Raw genomic sequence first — 21,209 nt, 5'->3', positions numbered from 1 at the left:
TAATACTGGTGATGGGAAGCAGGGCGTTGCTGGGAAAAGAGTGCATGTGCTCAGCTAATCTTTCCTGGGTAAATAAACACACAAAAAGCAGTGCTTGTTTGCACCTACTCAGGCTGTGTTTTAAGTTTTAAACGCTGCTGTAGGGCTGCAAAACAAAAGACGATTCAGTATTTAAATTCACGAAATGTGAGAGTGCATGAAATCGATTGGCGCTGTTGTGTTTTGCCATAAATCATGCTGTAAACGCTGTGCAGAGCATGCCATGGGAGCAGTAAAACATTTGGCATGGCACAGGGGGAAAACTCCCCGAGAGGAGAGGAGAGGGAGCAAAGGAGCATGGGATTAAAAATGAGAAGAAGTCTGTTTTAACATGAAGCTGTTATTTAAGCTCGCATGTTGACACATTTCACAACCCATGATGGGAAATTACCAAAGGTTCAGTATGAGAGCAGGTAAGGTTTGGCTGCGGTGGTGGTGACGGTAGTCGACAGGTAACTATTGGTCACTATTCGTGGCCAGATTTTTTAAAGCCTTTTGCACCTTGTTTTGCATTATTATCAAAACAGGAGTATCGGCTTGGAAGCACAGTTTCCTCTTTTATTCTACAGAAATCTCAATGAGCTTCAACAAGAAGTGATTTGCTTTTGAATGAGATAAGACGAACTTTCCTTTTTGATCATTTTTATTTGTTTGTTTACCTGAGATGATTTATAATAACTTACCAACCAAACATTATGTTTTAAATGTGCCGCGTTGTTGTGGTTCATCAGTGTATTGTTTGTGTTTAATCCTGTATAAATGCAAAACTATAGATAAGAAAGAAAAGACAAAGAGTGAGTGCACAACAAGAATGCACATAAATGTGCCAGAATTACCCAACAGGCTATTTTTTTTAGCTGTAGTCCCTGGGCAGAAGTCACCCGAAAAGAATGTAAAATGAAAACAGGTACTGAAATAGGAAATACAGTACAGTGAGTATGCAGGAAGCTGTGCTGAATTACATGGAAACAAATACACAAGTAAAAACAGAATCCTACAGACAAATCAGTAATTATAAATGAGTACAATATGTTTTTATGCTTTGATTTTGTGCTTTAACTTGAAGGTCAGTGAACTATGAAATCACTGCAGTCAACAGCACTTTAAAAAGGGCTTTTGGCTGCGTCTACTTTACCTCCACCTGCTCACTCTGTATAATTTTTCTAAACTAAATATTCTTTTGTGGGTCATTTTAATCTCTTTTTCATTCCCTTTTATGTTAATTTACTCACTGATATTGCATCAATAATATAACTTTCTGAGCCTGAGCTTGCAGGGTGGCCAAACCTCCAACATGTGTGAAACAAGCGAAATGCTGCTTTGTGGTTGGCAGCACCATTAATCAAACGAAATAAAGCAGGCAGTGTAAAAAGCCGGTGGTGTAAATCAGCACAAGAGGGCATCTCAAGTGTCATAAAAAAAAAAACAACAACTTTTTTTGTTCTGTTAAACGAGCTGAATTATGGCTCCTACCAAACAAAATCTGTCTTGGTTCTTTCTCCAGCCTCTATCCAAACTATCTCCTCGGCTCTTTGGTGTATTTTGGTATTTGCACCAGCTGTTCTATAACCCAAATTAACTGTTCTTTTCATATTTTTATGGGTCTGATCAAACGAGCCACTCGTGGTGTGTTTCTGTTTGGGCACCAAATTGTTTGGTTGGCGATGTCGCCTAAATGCCCACAGTATTTGAATTTCCTGCCACAGCTCGAGAATGTGTTCTTTGATATAAAACTTTTAGCTTCTGAAATGTAAAGCCACCTGGTCTTCCTCAGGAAACTCACGCAGATACACTGGGAGGAGATTTAAAGAGTATGTGCCCAGCTTTAGCCTCTGGTACATTTGCTTCCTTCCATTTGCTTCGGCACGCTTAACCAACCCATCTGGTTTGGTTGTCCCCTGGCATGTTCTTGTCTTTGTACCAGCTGTTATGGCAAATCTCAAATTATCTGACCCTGTTGGTACTTTCATGGCTCTAACCAAACTGTACAATTTCCCTTGGCTTGTCTATGTCCAACCAACCATGATATTAACAAGACTTTGTGCTTGTTGTGTTCGCTGGACGCAACCATGGACCAACCAGAATGCCAGTTTCCTTCACAAAAGTAAAAGCAATAGTATGTCATTTTGGGAAATACACTTTTTTTTTAGATGAGAGGATTGATACCACTCTGATGTCTGTTCGGTAAAAAGAAGCTACTGCCATCAGCCGGTTAGCTTAGCTTAGCATAAAGACTGGAAACAGGGGGAAACAGCTAGCCTGGCTCTGTCCAAAGGTAACAAAATCCACCAACGAGCATGTTTGTCAGACAGAGCCAGCTAACTGTTTCTACCTATTTTCAGTCTTTATGCTAAGCTAACTGGCTTCTGGCATATGAGATTGGTATTCTTCCCATTTAACTATTGACAAGAAAGCAAATAAGCATATTCCCCAAAATGTCAAGCTATTCCTTTAAATTTGAACCCCTTTAGTAGATCTCTCTCCTTGGATTTAACTTTAAAACAAAACATGGCCAGATATTTGGCACTTTTGTGTCAGTAATGCAGAGCTAAAATCAGTTTGTCAATGGACAAAACATTAATTGGCAACCATTTTGATAATAGATTAATCATTTAGATCACTTTTCAAGAACAAAAGTCAAATATTCAGTGGTTCCAGCTTCTTAAATGTGAGGATTTGCTGCTTTTCACTGTCATATATGATAGTAAGCTGAGTATTTTTGTGGTTTTAGACTGATGGATGGATAAAACTCAAACCGTATGTAAACCCCTCAGGATGTTCAGCATGCCAACACCCCTTGTAAAGTAACACCCCTCAGTGATTTGGAGGGATTTTCATAAGCATGCAGTTCGTCATGAGCTCCGAGTTCACATCAGGTTGAGAGGCTATATTTGATTTGTGTTGAGGATGGTGTTAAAGCACTCATAAAAGACGGGAATTGTTTGATGACGAGGACTTAACAGAAAAACTGGAACATTTGAGTCTCAAGACGCGCCAAGTACCTCAGTGATCACGTAAGATTAGAAATGTCAGACCCTTTCAGGCTTTCAGGATCATTATGGTTTCAAAATAATGGGTTTCATTCTCAAACATCATACTATAAATATAAGTCTCACCTCCGTCCTCGCTGGTTGGATGGGCACCAGACCTAAAACAACTAATAACTGAAACACTTTCCCCCCAAATGTTTTCCACTTTTTCATGTCAGCAGTCATTTTGTCAAAGAAGTGGAGGATTAAACATTTTATAAGCCTCAACAAATGACCACATTTACTGTGGAAATGTCTTTACCAGTCAACTGGAAAACCCTAAACATTATACTGTTCTTTGGCCAATTCTAGGGTCTTTCTTGCTGACTTTGTATGCCTTCATTTATGTCTTTGTTTAGCATCCTTTAATCTGTCCTTACAGCACATGCATGGTATCTAACAAAGTATAAAGCTGCCAGGAACCTAAAATACAAGAAATATGACACAGAATGTGCAAATCTTTAGTGATAATCACTCAAAATACTATTATAGAACAGTTCAAGGTTGTAAATAGTATTGTCTCTGTTGTATTTGTGTACAAAACAAAGACTATAATACAGTTTATTTACATGTGAAGTGATTTTATCCCAACTCTATTATGTGCCTTTTTCATTCAAGGTCTAATGTATGCCTGTAAATCACTGAAAATATTAATAATTTCTAAATTTAGAAACAAAGTTTATCGTCTACATACATAAATGCAAGATATTGTGTGAAAGCCCCACATCAGCACTTTCAGCTGGTTTTCTCAGCTTGTCTCTACATGATAAAGTTATGTTACTATAAAAATATATAAAATATAAAACAGTGTATTAACAATTAACAGAAGACAAGGGTTAAATTAAAAAGATTACACACCCGTTTTATGAAACAAACCTCACGTAAAGTGCATCTAAAGTTAAAATGTCAAAGGCACACGAATCCTGTTTAGTCACCTAAACACAAAGTACAAATTTTCCTTGAACAGTTTCTAAAATTTTGTGCCGTCAATCATTTTGTCCGACATTTTTAAAGATCCTATTTCAGAGCAAAACTTGAGCTTGTCACATATAATCATTGTAAGGAAACAAGAACATTTCTAAAAAATGCTCTATATAACTTTTTTCGGGGAGTTATAACTTATAATCAGAGGGTTATTATCCAGTATCTCTAAATTACACATGAAATGCTTTTTTATAATGGTTTTGTTGGAGAAGACGCTGCATGTTTCCATCGGTGGCGATCTCATTTAGGAACAAAAACTCTTCTGCACACACGAGCGCTATTAGAAAAACCAGCTCTTTCCAGATCGATTCGAGTCTCCCCCGTCAGTGTCTGAGGCCGTCGCCGACCACTTCACATGATTCTTGTCTTCCAAAATGGCCGCCTCCCCGCTGTGTTCGGTCCACAGGGGAAAACGCCGAGGCCAACGGGTAATTTTGTGGCTCTGCCTGTTATCCTCGTTTGGCCTGGCGTTTTTTTAACAAGGACAGGGCTGAGCCAGCCTGCGTGCACTGTGTGTGTGTGTCACTGTCTTTGTATCGCTGTCAGACTACAGAGTTTGAAGCTAAGCACTGAATTTCAAACCCAGTCCTTGAATTGGTACTAAAAACTGTGCCAGTGCTCTAAACCAGCAGCCTGCAAAGCGTGTAGGCATGCGACTGCTTATTTGATTAATCTACTGATTATTTTCTCGATTAATCAGTAAATTTCTGTTCTTTAACACGTCAGGAAATTGTAAAAACAATTATAACATAGTAATGACACGTTCCCAGAGCCCAAGGTGACGTCTTCAGATGTCTTTTTTTGTTTCAAGATTTTCGCAGCTCAGAGAAAAAGCAGAAGATTCTTGGGGCTGAAACTAAGGGGTTAAAAAACGAAGATGTATGCGCTCCGGACGAGATTAAAATCAACCAACCTCTCCTAGAGAAATAACCACATCCAAATTTAATTTTCTTTGTTTGGTTTATTGACAAGTTTCAGTCGTAGTCATCTGGACGCTGTTTTAAGAATCAAGACGTTTCAGCTCCCATCTGGAAGTCATTCTCACTTATGAAAAAATGGGACGGGAACTCAGAAATTTAAGCTACTCTGTGTTACATAAGCCCCGCCCTCAGGAAGGAGTCTACCTGAGTATCTGTTGATTAGCTAGTTTCACCTGAAACTGACCTAATAGTTTCCATGATGGCCCAGTAATCAGTAATCAGGCCTATTGTTTTCTGGCTGCACCTCCCTCATCACTGTTAAGTACCTGATTAGCATATGATTGGCGTGACCAAGGTGCTAATACACTGTGGTAGACTTTGGGCAGATTGAATCTCAGACCACCATTTCTGTTCAAAGAGGGGTTTTCTTTTTTCACAAAATGGCTTCCTTTGACACCTCGTTCAAACCAACTCTTCAAATTTGAAAACAATAGGCCTGATTACTGATTACTGATTTATAAAATACAACATATCAGACTTGGTCGGGGATAGAACGATAAATTCCTCGACTTATTTCCATCATCATCCTCAGTGTTTTCTGGTCTAATATTTTTAGAAATTGCTCTTCCGACTGATCGCGGTCTTCAGCAGCTAGTTGTGCCTCGCCGCATGCAGCTCTGAAACAAGTTTTGTTGTCTACGTTTGGTCAGTAATCCAGAGGAAGATGAAACAACAAAAAGAAGAATCTACAGATGTGAAACCTTTGTAGGACCTTTGTGTGAAGTGAAGCTGGTTTAATGCCAATAATTTAGCTTCATGAATCAAACTGGACTGTGTTTCCTCCTCCATCAGTGCATCCATCATCATTTTTTAACTGGTTTCCTCTCCAAATCCACCTGCTTCCTCTCTGAGAGGATATTTTAAGGTTATTTTCTCGTGTTTTTTCGCTTTGATAAGAGCTGCTTGATAAGTGCGAGAAGAGGAGGAAGAGGAAGAGTTGAGTGACGGTGTTGTAAGACGGCAGGAAACATCAGGCAGCTCCACCCTGATAAAAAAAAGAGATGTGATGTTCCTCTTTCTGTTTTTCTGACTTCTCGCTTCTCATTTCAACAGATAGTTCTGAGAAATTGTAAAAGTTGCATGTTTTTGTAAACACAATCAGCTGTTTGTAGCCGAGTTGTGACATCCAATATGGCTGCCAGAGGGGGTGCTGCATCACCCAAAACATGTTTTTTCATTTGTTTCTTGAACTATTGTGCAGAGATTTGGACACTGAGTGGAGAAAGTTACTTCTTAAATTTGTTTCAGTTCCTGTCTTCTTCTTCTTCTTCTTGTGTGTTTTTTTTTTTAGATATGTGTGTGTTTCTTCACACAGGAGGTGAAATGAAATGAACAACAATGCAAAACAACAGAAACAAATAAAATAACTTTCAATTTGGGGGAAAAAATGTCATCGGATCTTCCCTAATGTTTCGTCGAACATGCAGCTCTAAGAAACTCTACCTCTTGGCTCGTTTAAAGTTTTATTTCTTCTTCTGTGTATTAAAAAAAAAACTGACTGTTTTCTGTCTTCTTCACCTCCAGCCACCATGAAGAAAGGCCAGAACGGCTCCAGCTGGACCAGCGAGCGGAGCCTGATGTTCGGGGGAAACGTCCAGAACACTCTGACTCCATCCTCCTCAACCTCCACCTCCTCGGCCTCCTCCACCCAGGTGACCTCCATCGACGGAGTCAGCTTCTCTGAGGGGGACCTGCTGCTTCAGGTAACGCCTTACATATGTTTGTTGTACTCCACATTGTGTGAGGGACGGTTTTAGTGTTACTATATATATTATTATTGTATTATTGTGTATGAGGGAGTTTTTCTTTGGTCTTCAGGCGCTGAACGGCTTCGTGCTGGTGGTGACGGCTGAAGGCTACATCTTTTACACGTCGCCCACCATCCAGGACTTCCTTGGCTTCCACCAGGTAAAACATGATGACCTGATGATCAATAATAGTGGAAAAATAATGAAGTTTACTTATATTGTCCCCCACAAAAACAATAGGAAGTGCTTTATGGCAAAAAAGATACTAAAAAAACACATACAGTGTGTTCATCAGGTGTTAAAATGTAAAAATATTGAGCAATTTAAAAGAAGGAAGCAATTTGGTCAGTCTGACTCCTCAGGCACGTTATTCCAATCAATCACTGTTTATCTGACAGCTTTAGTTACTTTACTAATTAAGATTTTTGAACACTAAACATACAAAGAGCTTATAAAATATGATGTTTTGTTATAAATTAAATCACTGTGACGCCGTTTCTCACTATTTTCACAAGTTTTCCAAACCAAACGATCGATCGATCGATGGAGAAAAGCATCATCAGCTGCAGTCCGATACGAACCGGTTCAACATGAGCTCCAGCTCCACCAGCTGCAGCAGCAACATCCTGCTTTACATTAATGCACGAGGAATAATAACCTGATGATAGAATATATAACAGCACAGCAGCCACAGGGACGCTTCACTGCTTTCAGGACTTTTTCCTGATCACACTCACACACTTTTACTGAAGTAACATTTTAAATGCAGGACTTGTAGTATTTTGCTCTTACAGCGTAATATTAGTACTTAGTAAAGGATCTGAATTCTTCCTCCACCACTGGTGAGGCGTTGTTGATACATTAAAGGCTTTTGACAGCTTTTTAGGAACTCAAGGTGAAGAACAATAATATGTGTAGATGTAGAGCTGGGTGATTTGATAAAATCAGCCACAATGAGGAGGAGCTTTTGTACGGAAATAACTCTTTACTGCACAACAACCTGTTTCCAATTCACTGACCTCCTGAACTCTGATGTTCCTCTTTAAACATCCTTTAAAAGAACATTCGGGTGCATGTTTTGTGCCTATTTCCTACCTTCCACGAAGCAGTTGGTTTCAGTTCACGTGTGAACGCATCCAAAGTCGTCTGTCTCTTTTGTCGCATGCAGTTACTTCCTTGTGGTACATCTTCTGACAATTAATCATCTAATATCTGCTCAAAAGCATCACCTAGAAGAAGAACAATATACAAACATATCAAAGGATTATGTAAATATTCCTATTACTGACATATAAAAAGAGAATTCTGTTTTTCTTACAACTTGGGTGTTGCTTTTTATAGTTTTGGCCATCATTTCTATCAGTCACAACAACCCTGTACTCACAAAGTAATCGCTCAGATCTGGGAACATTATTAAAAAGAAGCAAAGCGGTTTCCAGATAATCTAAACCATTTTATTTGGAGGTAAAACTAAACGTGAGTAATAATCCCTCATTGCTCAGAAAACTGTGTGTGGTACTTTTCACTGTTTACTTTCTTATTCTTGACCCACTGGACTACACGTCCCTCTCGGGGGATTAAAGAAGGTGTCTTTCCCTCCCCCAGGTCCCAAAATCAGGCCTCGTGAGACCCGAAAGCTGCAGCTTCATTTATTACAGAAGGCGTCTTTTTAAATCGATTACGTTTTGAGGCGCAGGAGCTGCTTTAATCTACAACATTACTCATATATTCCTCTATTTACACAATACACGTACAATGTTAGTCGGTTTTAGCACAATATATTAAGATGCAGGCAAGAATTCAGGACTGTGTAGTGTAGGAACATTTCAAATAATGACCTTATTCACACAGAACATTTTCAATTCCAGTACATTGCAGTTTAAACAGTAATTAGCAGGTTTCTGATGAATTCTTGTACAGTTTAACTGTAAATAAAGTGCATAAAGTATTGCATGAAAGAACCAAACTGAACCACAAGTCACAACAAAAGAGTTTGATGTTTCGATGTCAGCAACCAGCCTGAACAGACAGCCGAGTGGGTTGTAAAAAATAACAACAACAGTAACTTTATTTATATAGCACCTTTCAAAACAAAGAACCGAACCGCTTTACGGTAAAAACAAATAATAAAAGTAGATAAATAAAGTAAAACAAGCTAAAATTACAACTAACACCATCAGTCATCAGTTCCACGTAAAAGCAGGCATGATGGCGGGACATTATTTTATATATATATATATATATATATATATATATATATATATATATATATATGTATGTATATATATTATATATATATATGTATGTATATACATATATATGAAAGGAACAGTAAACAATAAAACATTTACAGAATTTATAGTTAAAGGAGCCAAACCATGCAAACAACATCTGTACGGTCCTTTTAAAATAGACGACATGCTAAATAATGGACACACAGACGGGTCAGAGGGTGATTCGCATGCGAGCCGTGTGAGTGTGTGTGTGTGTGTGTGTGTGTGTGTGTGTGTGTGTGTGTGCATGAGAACTGAACTGCCTTGTTGGCTCTGAACTCTTGACTTGTAAACACATCCGTTTGAACCGGGGTTAAACATGTCTGCAGTCGGGGGGGATAAAAAAAAAAACGAAAAGAAAAACGTTGCCTGGGGAGAGTGCACGTGGTAAACAGCTCTCACACACACACACACACACACACACACACACACACACACACATACATTTATATACACACCACTGCTTTTCCACGACACAGTCTGAAGTCAGGATGCTAATCGGGGCAGGAAACGTTTTGTTCTCCAGGCCACAGTGGCTGGTAAAGCCCAAAATTCACCAGCTGCTTGACTATTTATTACCAAAATAAACTTTATTTATAGAGCAGCTCTAGATGCAGCTCCAGAGCAGATAAAAGAGGAAACAGCCTGAAGATAAAGAGCAAAACACAAAAGGGATAAAACTGGATGTAAAAGATTTAGATGATACTGATTTGATGAATTTTCTTTATTTTAAATTTTAAGGAGCAGAAATGCGAAGCTAACTTTTTATTTCTTTTTCTGTTTTGGTAAATTTCGTGCTCACAAATCCTGACTTCATGGTTGCTTTGAACTCAACAAAGCCTGCTGAGCGGTTTGAAGCCATTTTTCAGCACCGTTGACAAAGGAGGGTTTTGTGTCAGGTTTGTTTGTCGACGGATGAGTAACAGCAAGAAGCCCGGAGGCGTGGCTCTCTCAGCACCTCGGCCCTTTAGCACAACGGCGTCTCTGTGTTTCCAGCCTGAAGTCAGTGGCATCCATCCACTCCATGGGCTGAGAGCATTGTTCGCACCGTGCGTGTGTGTGTGTGTTTACACTCGCATCATCTGTCTCGAACGCAGCTCTCCAGTACAAACACTGGAGGAGCTGGAAAACGCTTGCCTGAACCAGGACTGGGGGCTCAGCTGGAGGAGAGCCAGGTTCAGGGCTCTGGCTCCATCAGCTCACATCTGTTATGATCCTGCTGCTGCACGCACAACCAGCAGTCTTATTATGATCACCATTACTATTAATGCTTTTACTACTGCTGCTGCTGTCTAGTACTATAATACTTTCTGCTACAACTCAACACGATCGCCACTACTAAAACTACTTCTCTGCTGCAGGCTGCTGCTGCTGCTAGTAGCACTGCTACTTTTTCCTCTGTTATTATTTCTGTTTCTGCTTCTGCTGCTGCTTCGACAACTCTTATTTCTGTCACTGCGACTGTTTATTTTCCCGCCATCTCCAAATGCCTATTACATAAAACAACAAAAAAGACGTTCAGCATTACGTTTAGCGTAAATGCCAAACGTCCGATGATGATGAATACACTCGCTTGACCTTTTTATTTTATTTTATTTTCATTTGAAACAGTTACTCCCTCGGAGAAAGGTATACGGAGCATGTAGTTCTCATTCTCAGCACATGAAATAAGTGAGAAACGGGGCAGTTTTCAGCAAAGCAAAGCGTGTTTCTTTTTAGTAATACCACCTTAAATTTAATTAAAGGCCAACAGGAAGGCAGGGAAGTCCATTAAACCCCCACCCCACCCCCTCTTATGTATTTGTGATGTAGTTATTTTGCAGTTTTCTTTCGTACGTTCATAAATGACAGAAATAAGTAAACCATCTCAGTGTTTCAGATGGCCCGTCTCTGCAGCAGATGAACGTGAGAGCGGCAACATTTATGTTTGTGCTGCCGAGGCGAATATACCCACGCTGACTGGAGATCAGCCAAACAGCTTATGGCACAGAATGAATCGATGGTCTGGAGAGTTTGTAGGGTGCATTAATAAATATTAATAAACTGTTAAATGCTCTCAGATTAATAGATAGCGGTGTTTATTATTGTTTGACAAAGCAGTTTAGAAAAACATAAATCAAACTGAAGTCATTGTTGTCATTCCACTGAGACTTTTCTTTATAGTTTTTGTGATTTTTATGTGTATTTTATTGTTTTATTTTAGATATCATTGGTTTGGTATGTTGACAGTGGTTCAAATTTAGCACATCTGCTTCTTGTAGTTCATACTATATATTAAAAAAAAACAGTTTTATTTAGTTGTTTTAGGAGATAAATTATAAGTGGACGTGTTTACTGGCTAATTTTAAGTCCCAAGTATAATTACTGACAAGGCAGTATAGTATGAAATGAAGTATATCGTAACAATTACATTTCTATACATCTTTAATTATAAACTTTTTAGTGAAAGACATTTATGAAAGCAGCAATTTTTTGTAAATTTTTCCTGTATTTAACCAACTAAAAGTCTTATTTTTAGTGTTTTTGATTAAATCTCTTTTTCAACCATTAAAACAACAATGAATACAAACAACATAAACAGGTCACATCTAAATACAAAGTAAAAATAATTAATTTAAAAGCAAACACTTTGAATAAGAGAGCTGTTTTCTAAGTTGCCGTCATAACTAATTGTATTTCAATAAAAGTCGCGGCGTGGCGGTTTTAAATAAGACGCCACTTCGGTGTCATTTCAACTCAAAAAGCAAATACAGCAAAATAGAATTGCTTCTCAGAAGTTAAGAAATATATTTTATATTTTACTTATTGAGGTTTGAAGAAAAATGTCTCGAAAACGTCTTGTCAAAGCCAACATGAAGGACATGTGCACATCAGACTCGGCCCTGAATCACACGTTATGTCTCGTTGCTGCTGTTCTTCCTCTGGCCGCTGAGGTCCGATGAGCTGATGATTTCAGAGAGTTAATTTTCCTGAAATCATCTGGCGTTCAGATTAAGTTTGCTAACTTTGTCTCAAAAGCCTGGAAAAGAAGGCGAGATGGAATATTTAATTCGTGTTTATTCAGATTTCTCCAGTACTACATAGTAAATGTCAGTGATTTATGAATTTTAGTCAGCGATGGTTTGACGATTGGCCCTTGAAAGGTGGAAATATAGTCTACAGTCCGCCTGTATCACACAGGCCTGACACCACCTTGCTTTCTTGTCTTTTACCCTGTAATTCAATTTATTTTACTGTTGCGAAAACTGCCGGTCTGCAGTAAATTGCAATTTCATTCATACAACAGAGAAATGATGATTTGTGTCTGTGTTTTCAGTCGGACGTCGTCCATCAGAGCGTGTTTGAGCTGATCCACACGGACGACCGAGCTCTGTTCAGACGGCAGCTTCACTTCGCTCTCAACCCAAACTCCGGCCAGCAAGATGGCGCCGCAGAGAGTCCCAGTGAGTCCAGCGCACCGCTCATTATAAACACACACAATATCTACACGTGTTACACCTGCAGAGAAACACTGAAACCTGAAGTAGCAACTTATCCTTTAAAATATACTGTGAATAAAGAATTATTGCTTGCTCACCCCTGTAGCTAAATGCAAAAAATACATAGAAGTACATAGTATAGATGTTTATTGAACACACACAAACCAAAAAAATAAGTCTTCCCAGATTTACCTGTACTAAAACCAGGTTATTATTTGTCCTTACTGTACCATATTGGTATTTTATTAGTTATTGCTTTTTATTTATTTATTATTTGAGGGTTAAACCCCTTGAGATGCACCATCTCCTTTTAAAAGGGGTCCTCAGACACAAAAACACGGAAATGAACAGGCTTTTAAACAAAAAGAAATACTTAAAAAACAGAAATAATAAATTAAACAATCCAAACGGCACAAAACGATCAACATAGTAACATCAACAAGCGCATACACGTAAATCCCAAACCACACATGCTACATCTGTGTTACAAGTATCTGCATAAAGCGAACGAGAAATAAAATAAAAATAACATTATGTCACAGTCTACGTACAAACTAAAGCTGAAGGTAAATACAATCAAGAACAAGAACATTTGTAATCTGAGGGAGTTTAAACTTTAAAGCAGACTGTGACGGCAGCGCTAATTATCAACATTAGATCGAACTAGATGTATTTCATCATCGCTGCAGGTGAGCAGGGCTCTGCGGAGATCAGCAGCAACGTGATGACCTATGACCCCAAGGCCATCCCTCCAGAAAACTCCTCCTTCCTGGAGAGAAACTTCTGCTGCCGCTTCCGCTGCCTGCTCGACAACTCCTCCGGCTTCCTGGTAAAACACACGAGTGCAAATACACACCAGCCAAGATTGTCTGTGTTTTCAAATATGAATTGCTCAACAGTGAGAACCACGTATCTCCTGGTGATTTTGAACGTTTGTGATGAACTGAAGGATGAAGAGTTTCCTTTACGTGCTGAGAAAACTCTCCTCCTCCTGAAGATGAATAAACTCTTTAAACCCGCTCGGATCAGCTGGAAAACGCGTCGTCACAGAGCGATGTATAGAAATAATAGAAAAACTGAACATTTTACTGCACGATGAGTACTTTTACTTTTGATACTTTAAGTACATTTTGCTGATAATACATACGTACTTTTACTTCAGTAGGGTTTTGAATGCAGGACTTGTAGCTGAATATTTTCACAGTTTGGTATTAGTACTTTTACGTAAGTAACCGCTGCCTATAACCATAGTTGCATGATTCAATTTTCCAGCATCAATGTGTGAGATCTTTAATCCTTTAAAGGGCTATAAGGAAGGACTGGGGACTTTAAAATATTTCCACAGTGTGTGAATTTACCTTTAAAACCCAAAAAATGTGAGATTCAGCTAAAAAGTTTCACATTTTCCCAGATTCCCCTCTTTTCACGCAGCGTTGAAGACGTCAAGAGCAGATTCTTAAATACGACATGGTAAAATAATCATACTGCGATTATTTTTGACAGATATCGCGACTGCGATATGATTCATGATCATTTTTGCATCACAAAAAACTATTAAAATCACGATGATGTGACGTTTGTTGGGCTCTGCACCAAACAAACATGTTTTCTTACATCTGGAGAACAAGACTTGATCCAGGGCATCTCTGCAGCGCTACAGCACTTCAATACAACACTGTCTTGTCACGCATTTTACTTTTATCTGCGATTTAGATATTTCACTTGGCCATATTGCGATTTTGTTGATATTTCGATTAATTGTGCAGCTCCGTTCTTAAATATATCACGTAGCCACAGAGTGAAACCTCCTGATTATATGTCACGTCTCACTCAGCCTGATCAGCTGCCATTTACTATCACTTTAATATTGATACGACAAAAAGCTAATTTGAGCATTTTTAAAGAGACAGCCTGCATCTTCGCTTGTTTTGTTTTTTTTACAACAAATTGAGCGCTAAAATAAATTCGAATCGAGTCAGCTTCAGCACTAAAATTGAGGAAAATAATTTGAATTTCAGTATCAGTTCCTTTTAGTCTACTTATGTTCTTAAAGATAGACTACAAAAGTATCCCAAACTCACTTTTTAGGACCTCTAATGCTTAAAAAGACTTTTGATGAACCCTGTTGTGTGTTTGTCTCCAGGCCCTGAACTTCCGCGGCCGCCTGAAGTTCGTCCACGGTCAGAACCGGCTGTCTGAGGACGGGACGTTGGTTCCCCCGCAGCCCGCTCTGTTCTCCATCGCCACGCCGATGCAGCCGCCGTCCATCCTGGAGATCCGCGCCAAGACGCTCCTCTTCCAGACCAAACACAAGCTGGACTTCACTCCGCTGGGCATCGACACCAGGTAGACGCACACGGGGGTCCGCGTGAAAGGATTTGACTAACGAAATCTGCTTCACGACACGATGTAATTTAAAAAGCCAAGACAGACTTTTTCAACAGATCGAGATGTTTCCTTTTATAATGTCTTCTAATGAAATGAAACAAACCTGCAGGCTTACCATAACACAACACAAGTGTCGACTGTAAACAAGCTGGTTTTGGTATCAATTTTAACTTCAGACAAGCAGAAAACACCGTAGGATCATTAGATTTTTCGATCAGTATAACATACATTTATCATAAAATCAGAACTACATTGGTATTGGCCAAAATATAAGTCAAACAAAACAGATTTATTTTTAAATCAACAGTATTTCCTCTACATTTCTGTAACTATCCTGCTTCTCTAGAGCAAAACAACAAACGCTTTATTTAATCAGGTGGTCTCATTGAGATTAAGATCTCTTTTTCAAGAGAGGCCTGAGACAGACGACCACAGAACCAGCTTACAGAAACAACACATGTAAGGCCAGACAACTAACAAATAAGAGTAACAACTACAAGAGCCATCAGAAAGTGAAGCTTTAAAAAAGTTACATTTGGAGAACAACAAAATGAACCTAAAGCCTACAGATATCTACAGCAGAGCACATCTGGAAGGACGTGACGTCGTGACCGTTAATTCAGACATTTAAATCTGTTTTTACTCGAATTCAACTTTTTCTCCTCTACAGAGGGAAGGTGGTTCTGGGTTACAATGAAATAGAGCTCTGCATGAAAGGCTCAGGCTACAGCTTCATCCACACTGCAGACATGATGTACTGCGCCGACAGCCACGTAAGAAGTAAGTCTTTGCGGGCTTCATCCAGCTGTTTAAGTGATGAATTTTTTGACATCCAGACATGGGTGGCTTCTGTGTTTATGTTCCTTACGGCTTCATTCCGACACATTTCATCATGTAACGTTATAAGAGAGCGAATTCTGCTGCCTGTTTTAAAATATCCGACTGTGCGCAAGCGCCGAATGACAGGACGTTCAGTTGGGACTCCTGTTCGCTCGCATGCTGTACGTAAAGCTGGATATTTATTAATGAAAATTTAAAATACAGAGAGAAACTCTTGGTCAGATTATTATTGTGAGAGGGTTTTTTAACCTCTTCACTTTTGATTTTAAGTCATTTATGTATCAAACAGACCAAATATTTGCTCGTTAAAGCTTCTCAGATATGAGAGTTTTGCTACTTTTCTCTGTTTCACATTAAAAACTGGATGTTTAGGGTTCAAATGAGCAATTTGGAGACATCACATTGGGCGTTTGTCATAAATAAGAGGTCGGTTCAACCCCGGTCTCACCGCAAAGGGAAAACGATTTTTACAGACTAATCTGATCTGAGAAGGATCTCCTCCAAAACTTTTGTTTGGCTCTTTCTCAGTATTTCACGATTTATTCAACAGATTTTATTTTCTTTTGTGCATAAGAGATGAAGACTGAGATATAATATATGCAGTACAGTGTTTCCCCAGGCCTGCTGGTACGCGCCAAACAAACACGAGGTGTGCGGGACGGTCAGCCAGGCGGACTGCAATTTATATTTGCTTTCAAATTTTTGTTCGCTAGACACATTCAAGACTTAAAACAAATTGATCACAGGAAGAGGGTTGCATAAAAATAAGCTGTGTAACCTATGACCTTTGTAAAACAAACACACATCATCAAACACACAGTGTGTATGATTCATTGCTGCACTTTATCCTCCTTGTTTTCGCCACAGGAGGCCCATTTATTGAAATCTCTGTTCCTGAGCTCTGTTTTCCCTGACAGAAAGTTAAGATTTGTCTATATTTAAACTCTGAAGTTGAGAAATCACTTCACAGTTCAAACCAGTCATGCGCAAGTTCACGCTTCACAAGAGCTCGCTCAAAGTTCAGGTCACACAGATTAAAATAAACTAGTTCACAATTTTGAATTTGAGTTCACAGTCCCCCAAAAAATGAACTAGTTCATGTTCATTTCTCTTCTTTCTTTCTTTTTTTTAAATGAGCTGCTTTACAAAAACTGTGAGTTTGACCTGGGTGGAGGAACTTTATAATAAGCAATAATAACAAAGTGCTTCACAAAGGCAGCAAAATAAAACACACAAGCCATAAAAACATCTGGTTTTAAAAGAAAACTGCTTAAATAAAAAAAAAAACAACAAGAAAAACATTTAAGTAAGTAAAAGAGTTTAAAGAAAATTAAAACTCAAGTAAAATCTAGAAAGGCTCCACGATTAAAAGCAGATTTTAAGAAAGATCTCTGACTCAGCCGAGCTGACAGGCTTGTGGTCTTTGTTAACCCTTTGTCAATGATTTCTTGCGATCATCGTTCACTTAATGAGCCGGCTTTCCACCGTTTTGTTTCCCCCCCTCTTCTGTAAGAGCTCCGCCAGTAAATAAACGTGAAACTTCATTCTGGTTTCGTTTACTCGCTCGGCTCCAGAGTTTTGGAGAAAAACGTTAATACATTTGGTTGTTCGTCCCCGTTACAGGTTTTTAGGCGGCGCCATGGTCACGTTAACTAACTTAAAGGGACGACGCAGAGGTTGACTCACGTTTCAGAGCAGATGCACCACAAACGCATCGATTTCAGAAAGAATGGAAACAAGACGCACATTTCTCTCTCTTGCATGTTGATCCTTTACATTAATCTGCATTTTATTCGGACTTCTGTCAGGTTGAAAATGATACGGAAATGTCACCCGACCTTACTAAGGCCAACATGTTAACGGTTGATGTATAAATGGATATATAGATAAATATATCTGACTCTTTCTTTGTCATATCCAGTGATAAAAACCGGAGAAAGCGGTTTCACCGTCTTCAGGCTTCTGACCAAAACCGGGACGTGGGTCTGGGTCCAGGCCAACGCCAGGCTGGTCTTTAAAGGAGGGAAACCAGACTTCATCGTGGCCCGGCAGAGAGCTTTGACGTAAGTTAACAACCAAACAGCTGGGAGGTTAGTCTTTAATGGCAAAACTGTTGCTACCTCTCCTGGTACACAGAGGTAGATTACCAGCTGGGCAAGATGGGCAACTGCCTCACTTTTGGTAATTTGATTAATTTTGTAATTTTTTTACCAGTAAAGTACAATATTAACAAAGGTGAGTCCTATATTATTATGTTTTAGGGGCCCAGCAGCAAATGTTTCCCCCAGGGGCCACATTTTGGCTACTATGGCTACTACCACATACTAATACTTGTACCAGAAATAGTTCTTTTATAACTACATTTATTACCAACTGTGTCATCTTCATTTGCTGCTTTTATCCTTATTTTATTGTAAATATCATAATTATTGTCTTTTTTTATCATTCATTTTTTATGTAAAGCACATGTGCTGCAGAAATAAAGTAATTATTAAATGAGTCGCTTAGTTGGTCAGTGAAAAAATTATCAATTATTAATTTTGATAACTGATCATTTTATGTAATTTATTCAGTAAAAAGCCCAAATATTTGCTGGTCACAGCTTCTCAAATGTGCTATTTTTCTGTTTTTCATTTGTCATTATTTTTTGACATTTGTAGTCTAAATAAGAGGTTGATTTATCAAAAAGAAATCAACAGATTCGATTTGTCAGGATATTATTATTATTAAATTAATGATAACACGTGCCCTACTTACATTTAAAAACACTATGTAAACATTTAATAAAAGGTCTATAACACTATAATGTAGTCGTAAGCAGATATGAGGATACTTTTAAGTGTTTATTATTGCACAGTATTTGTCAACAATTATAACTTTTCCTATGAAGACATATTTTATATTATTACAACTGTGTTTTACTATATTGTCATTCATCATTTGTTTATACAGCAGCCTTACGAGTTATAGTTGTTGAAAAATATATTAATAAATCTGCTTACAACTACACTATAGTGTGTTATAAACATTTATGAAATGTTTATATACTGCTTATGAATGCTACATTGGGGGGGGAATTTTACGTCTGCAAGTAATGATTATTTTCTAAATCAAATTATCTCATGATTACTTTTTTGATAAATGAATCATTCGTTTAGTTTATAAGATTCTGAAAATATTGACAACGCATTTTCCCAGGACCTAGAAAAGCAGCAAATCATCACATTAGAGAAGCTGGAACCAGAGAGTATTTGGCATTTTGCTTGAATGACGATTAATCGATTATCACAGTTGTTGACAATGAATTTTCTGTCAATCGACTAATTAATTAATTGGCTAATTGTTTCAGCGCTACATTACTTGCTGCCGCTGCGACCGCTTTTAAAAGACCTACTCTTGTTTTGTTTTTTGTCACAGAAATGAAGAAGGGGAAGAGCAGCTGCGCCTCCGTCGGCTGCAGTTGCCGTTCAACTTTGCCACTGGAGAGGCGTTGCTGTACGATGTAGCTCCGACCGTTGGCGTCCCCGACCCCTGCTCCCTCCCCAAGCAGAGGAAGTTAGAACAGTACTCCGTCAGCCCCAACTCCTTACTGGGCTGCATGCTGAGTCAGGACCAGTCCGTCTACTGTGAACACACCAATGCCGACACCATCAGCACCCTCAATGACGTCGCCTTCAAGGACACCCACGCCACAGTCAACGTTCCTGGAGATGTCTGGCTGGACTCGACACCCAAACCTGCTGTGGGAAGCCTGGTGAAGATCGAGGCCACAGTTCAGGACATGATGGACACCCTGCAGCAGATCCTCGGGGACAGCGACCTCACAGACGTCCTGGACGTGGGGCCTGACGAGCTCAAGAGCTGGGAGAGTACCCTGCTGAAGATGAGTGCCAGCAGCTGCGAGATGAGCGAAGACCTGAACGACATTCTCAACAACGACATCCTGTCTTACGTAGAGGAGCAGCTCCAAAGGGAGGGCGGCCTCAAGTTGCCAGATCAGCTGGATGACATACCACCCTGCCTCTCCACTTTGGAGCTCCAGAACCAAGATCCCGACCAGGGTGGGGAGCAGAACTTCAGCTGGCCTCTGGAGCCCCAGAATCAGCTGATACTAAATGGAGGGCAGATGATAGCGGAACAACCAACTCCAGTCTTGCGGATGATGAAACTGAGCCACATGGATGTTCCTCAGTTGAGTTCTTCTGGTTTAAACGGTCCAACTCTTCAGCAGATTGCCTCACAGCAAACTTCTCTTGGTCTTCAACTGGGCACCACAGGCAACATTGGCGCTCCAGTTGCCTTCAACCCCTCCGTGGTGGACTCTTACGCTCAAACACAGAACCACCTGAGAACCTTACAAGTTACTGCCAAGGACACCAACCTCGGAGCATACTCGCTCAGGCAAACTTCAACCAATCAGATTCACTCCAACCAAATGGCTCAACCAATCCAGAACCACCTTCAGATGAGGATGCCCAACCTACCAATCAGCCTCCAGGACCAAAGCGCAGAAAGACAGTTAAATACTGTGTTTAACTTTCAGGGCAACCATCGGAACTCCTCAAATCAAGCAAACTTTGCAGAAACATACACCCAAAATATTTCAAACAAACCAGGTTTTACCGCAGATCCTTCCTCGTCTAGCTGCTTGCAGGGCCACTTTGCACTTCAGACACAAAACAATGAGAATCAGGAACAGTCTTGGGCGCTGGAGCAGCAGCTGATCTCAAGTGGACACCAACAAATGGGCACCTGCCTCAGCCAAGTGTCAGGATTTCAGAAGAATCCTCTTCTTGGGGTCGTCGCGGGCCAGAACGCTGTCAACGGCAGGCCAATGTTCAGGACTCCAGAGACTTCAAATGTACCATATTCTGTTCAGCAGAACATGGAGACGCCACCCCTGGCACCTTCTAGAAGTTGTATGTTTAGAAATGCCCCCCCCTCGGTTCCTGTAAATGGAGTGCACCTCAGTCAAGTGTCCGCCTGCCAGAGCCTGAACCCTGTCAGCAACCAGATTCCCTCCAAGCCCTCCTGTTTCTATCAGAGTCTTCCTGGAGGTGGATCTGGGCCAGGGATGACGGCTATCCCGAACCCCGATGAAGCAGCGCTGTCCTGCCAAATGGCCGCTGGTCTCGACCCGGACGGTCTGCTGGTGCAACAACAGCAGTACCTAAACTTCAATGAACAGACACAGGTTAAAAAAAACCTAACTTTTCTTTACATTTTTTCCCAAACATTCAGCTTTGTTTTTTAATTTTGGATGCATTTTCCTACTGTACCAGGCATCTATTGGTTTCAGGTTATTTCTGCATGGTTAGTAACATTTTGGTAACATATAACTTAAAAAATAAGGTGAAAGTAGAAGAAAAATGTCCACCAAAGCACTGACAAGTTAGTATTTCAATTATAAAATGTCCCTTACTACATATCTTGGTCACAATTCTTTAAT

General features: G+C 39.7%; 1 protein-coding gene across 1 annotated transcript in view; it reads left to right on the top strand.

Moving 5' to 3' along the window:
- The window catches only part of LOC122871793 (aryl hydrocarbon receptor-like), a 91,918-nt gene that overhangs the window by 64,635 nt on the left and 6,074 nt on the right, over nucleotides 1-21,209 (top strand). The window contains exons 3-10 of the mRNA XM_044187179.1: nucleotides 6,557-6,735; nucleotides 6,851-6,940; nucleotides 12,370-12,496; nucleotides 13,222-13,361; nucleotides 14,676-14,878; nucleotides 15,591-15,700; nucleotides 17,682-17,823; nucleotides 19,178-20,954. Of these exons, the coding sequence (XP_044043114.1) occupies nucleotides 6,557-6,735; nucleotides 6,851-6,940; nucleotides 12,370-12,496; nucleotides 13,222-13,361; nucleotides 14,676-14,878; nucleotides 15,591-15,700; nucleotides 17,682-17,823; nucleotides 19,178-20,954 (2,768 nt within the window). The remainder of the gene's footprint in view (nucleotides 1-6,556; nucleotides 6,736-6,850; nucleotides 6,941-12,369; nucleotides 12,497-13,221; nucleotides 13,362-14,675; nucleotides 14,879-15,590; nucleotides 15,701-17,681; nucleotides 17,824-19,177; nucleotides 20,955-21,209) is intronic.

Source organism: Siniperca chuatsi, linkage group LG24, assembly GCF_020085105.1.
Source record: "Siniperca chuatsi isolate FFG_IHB_CAS linkage group LG24, ASM2008510v1, whole genome shotgun sequence".
NCBI lineage: Eukaryota > Metazoa > Chordata > Actinopteri > Centrarchiformes > Sinipercidae > Siniperca > Siniperca chuatsi.
This window is presented reverse-complemented; position numbering and strand designations above follow the sequence as displayed.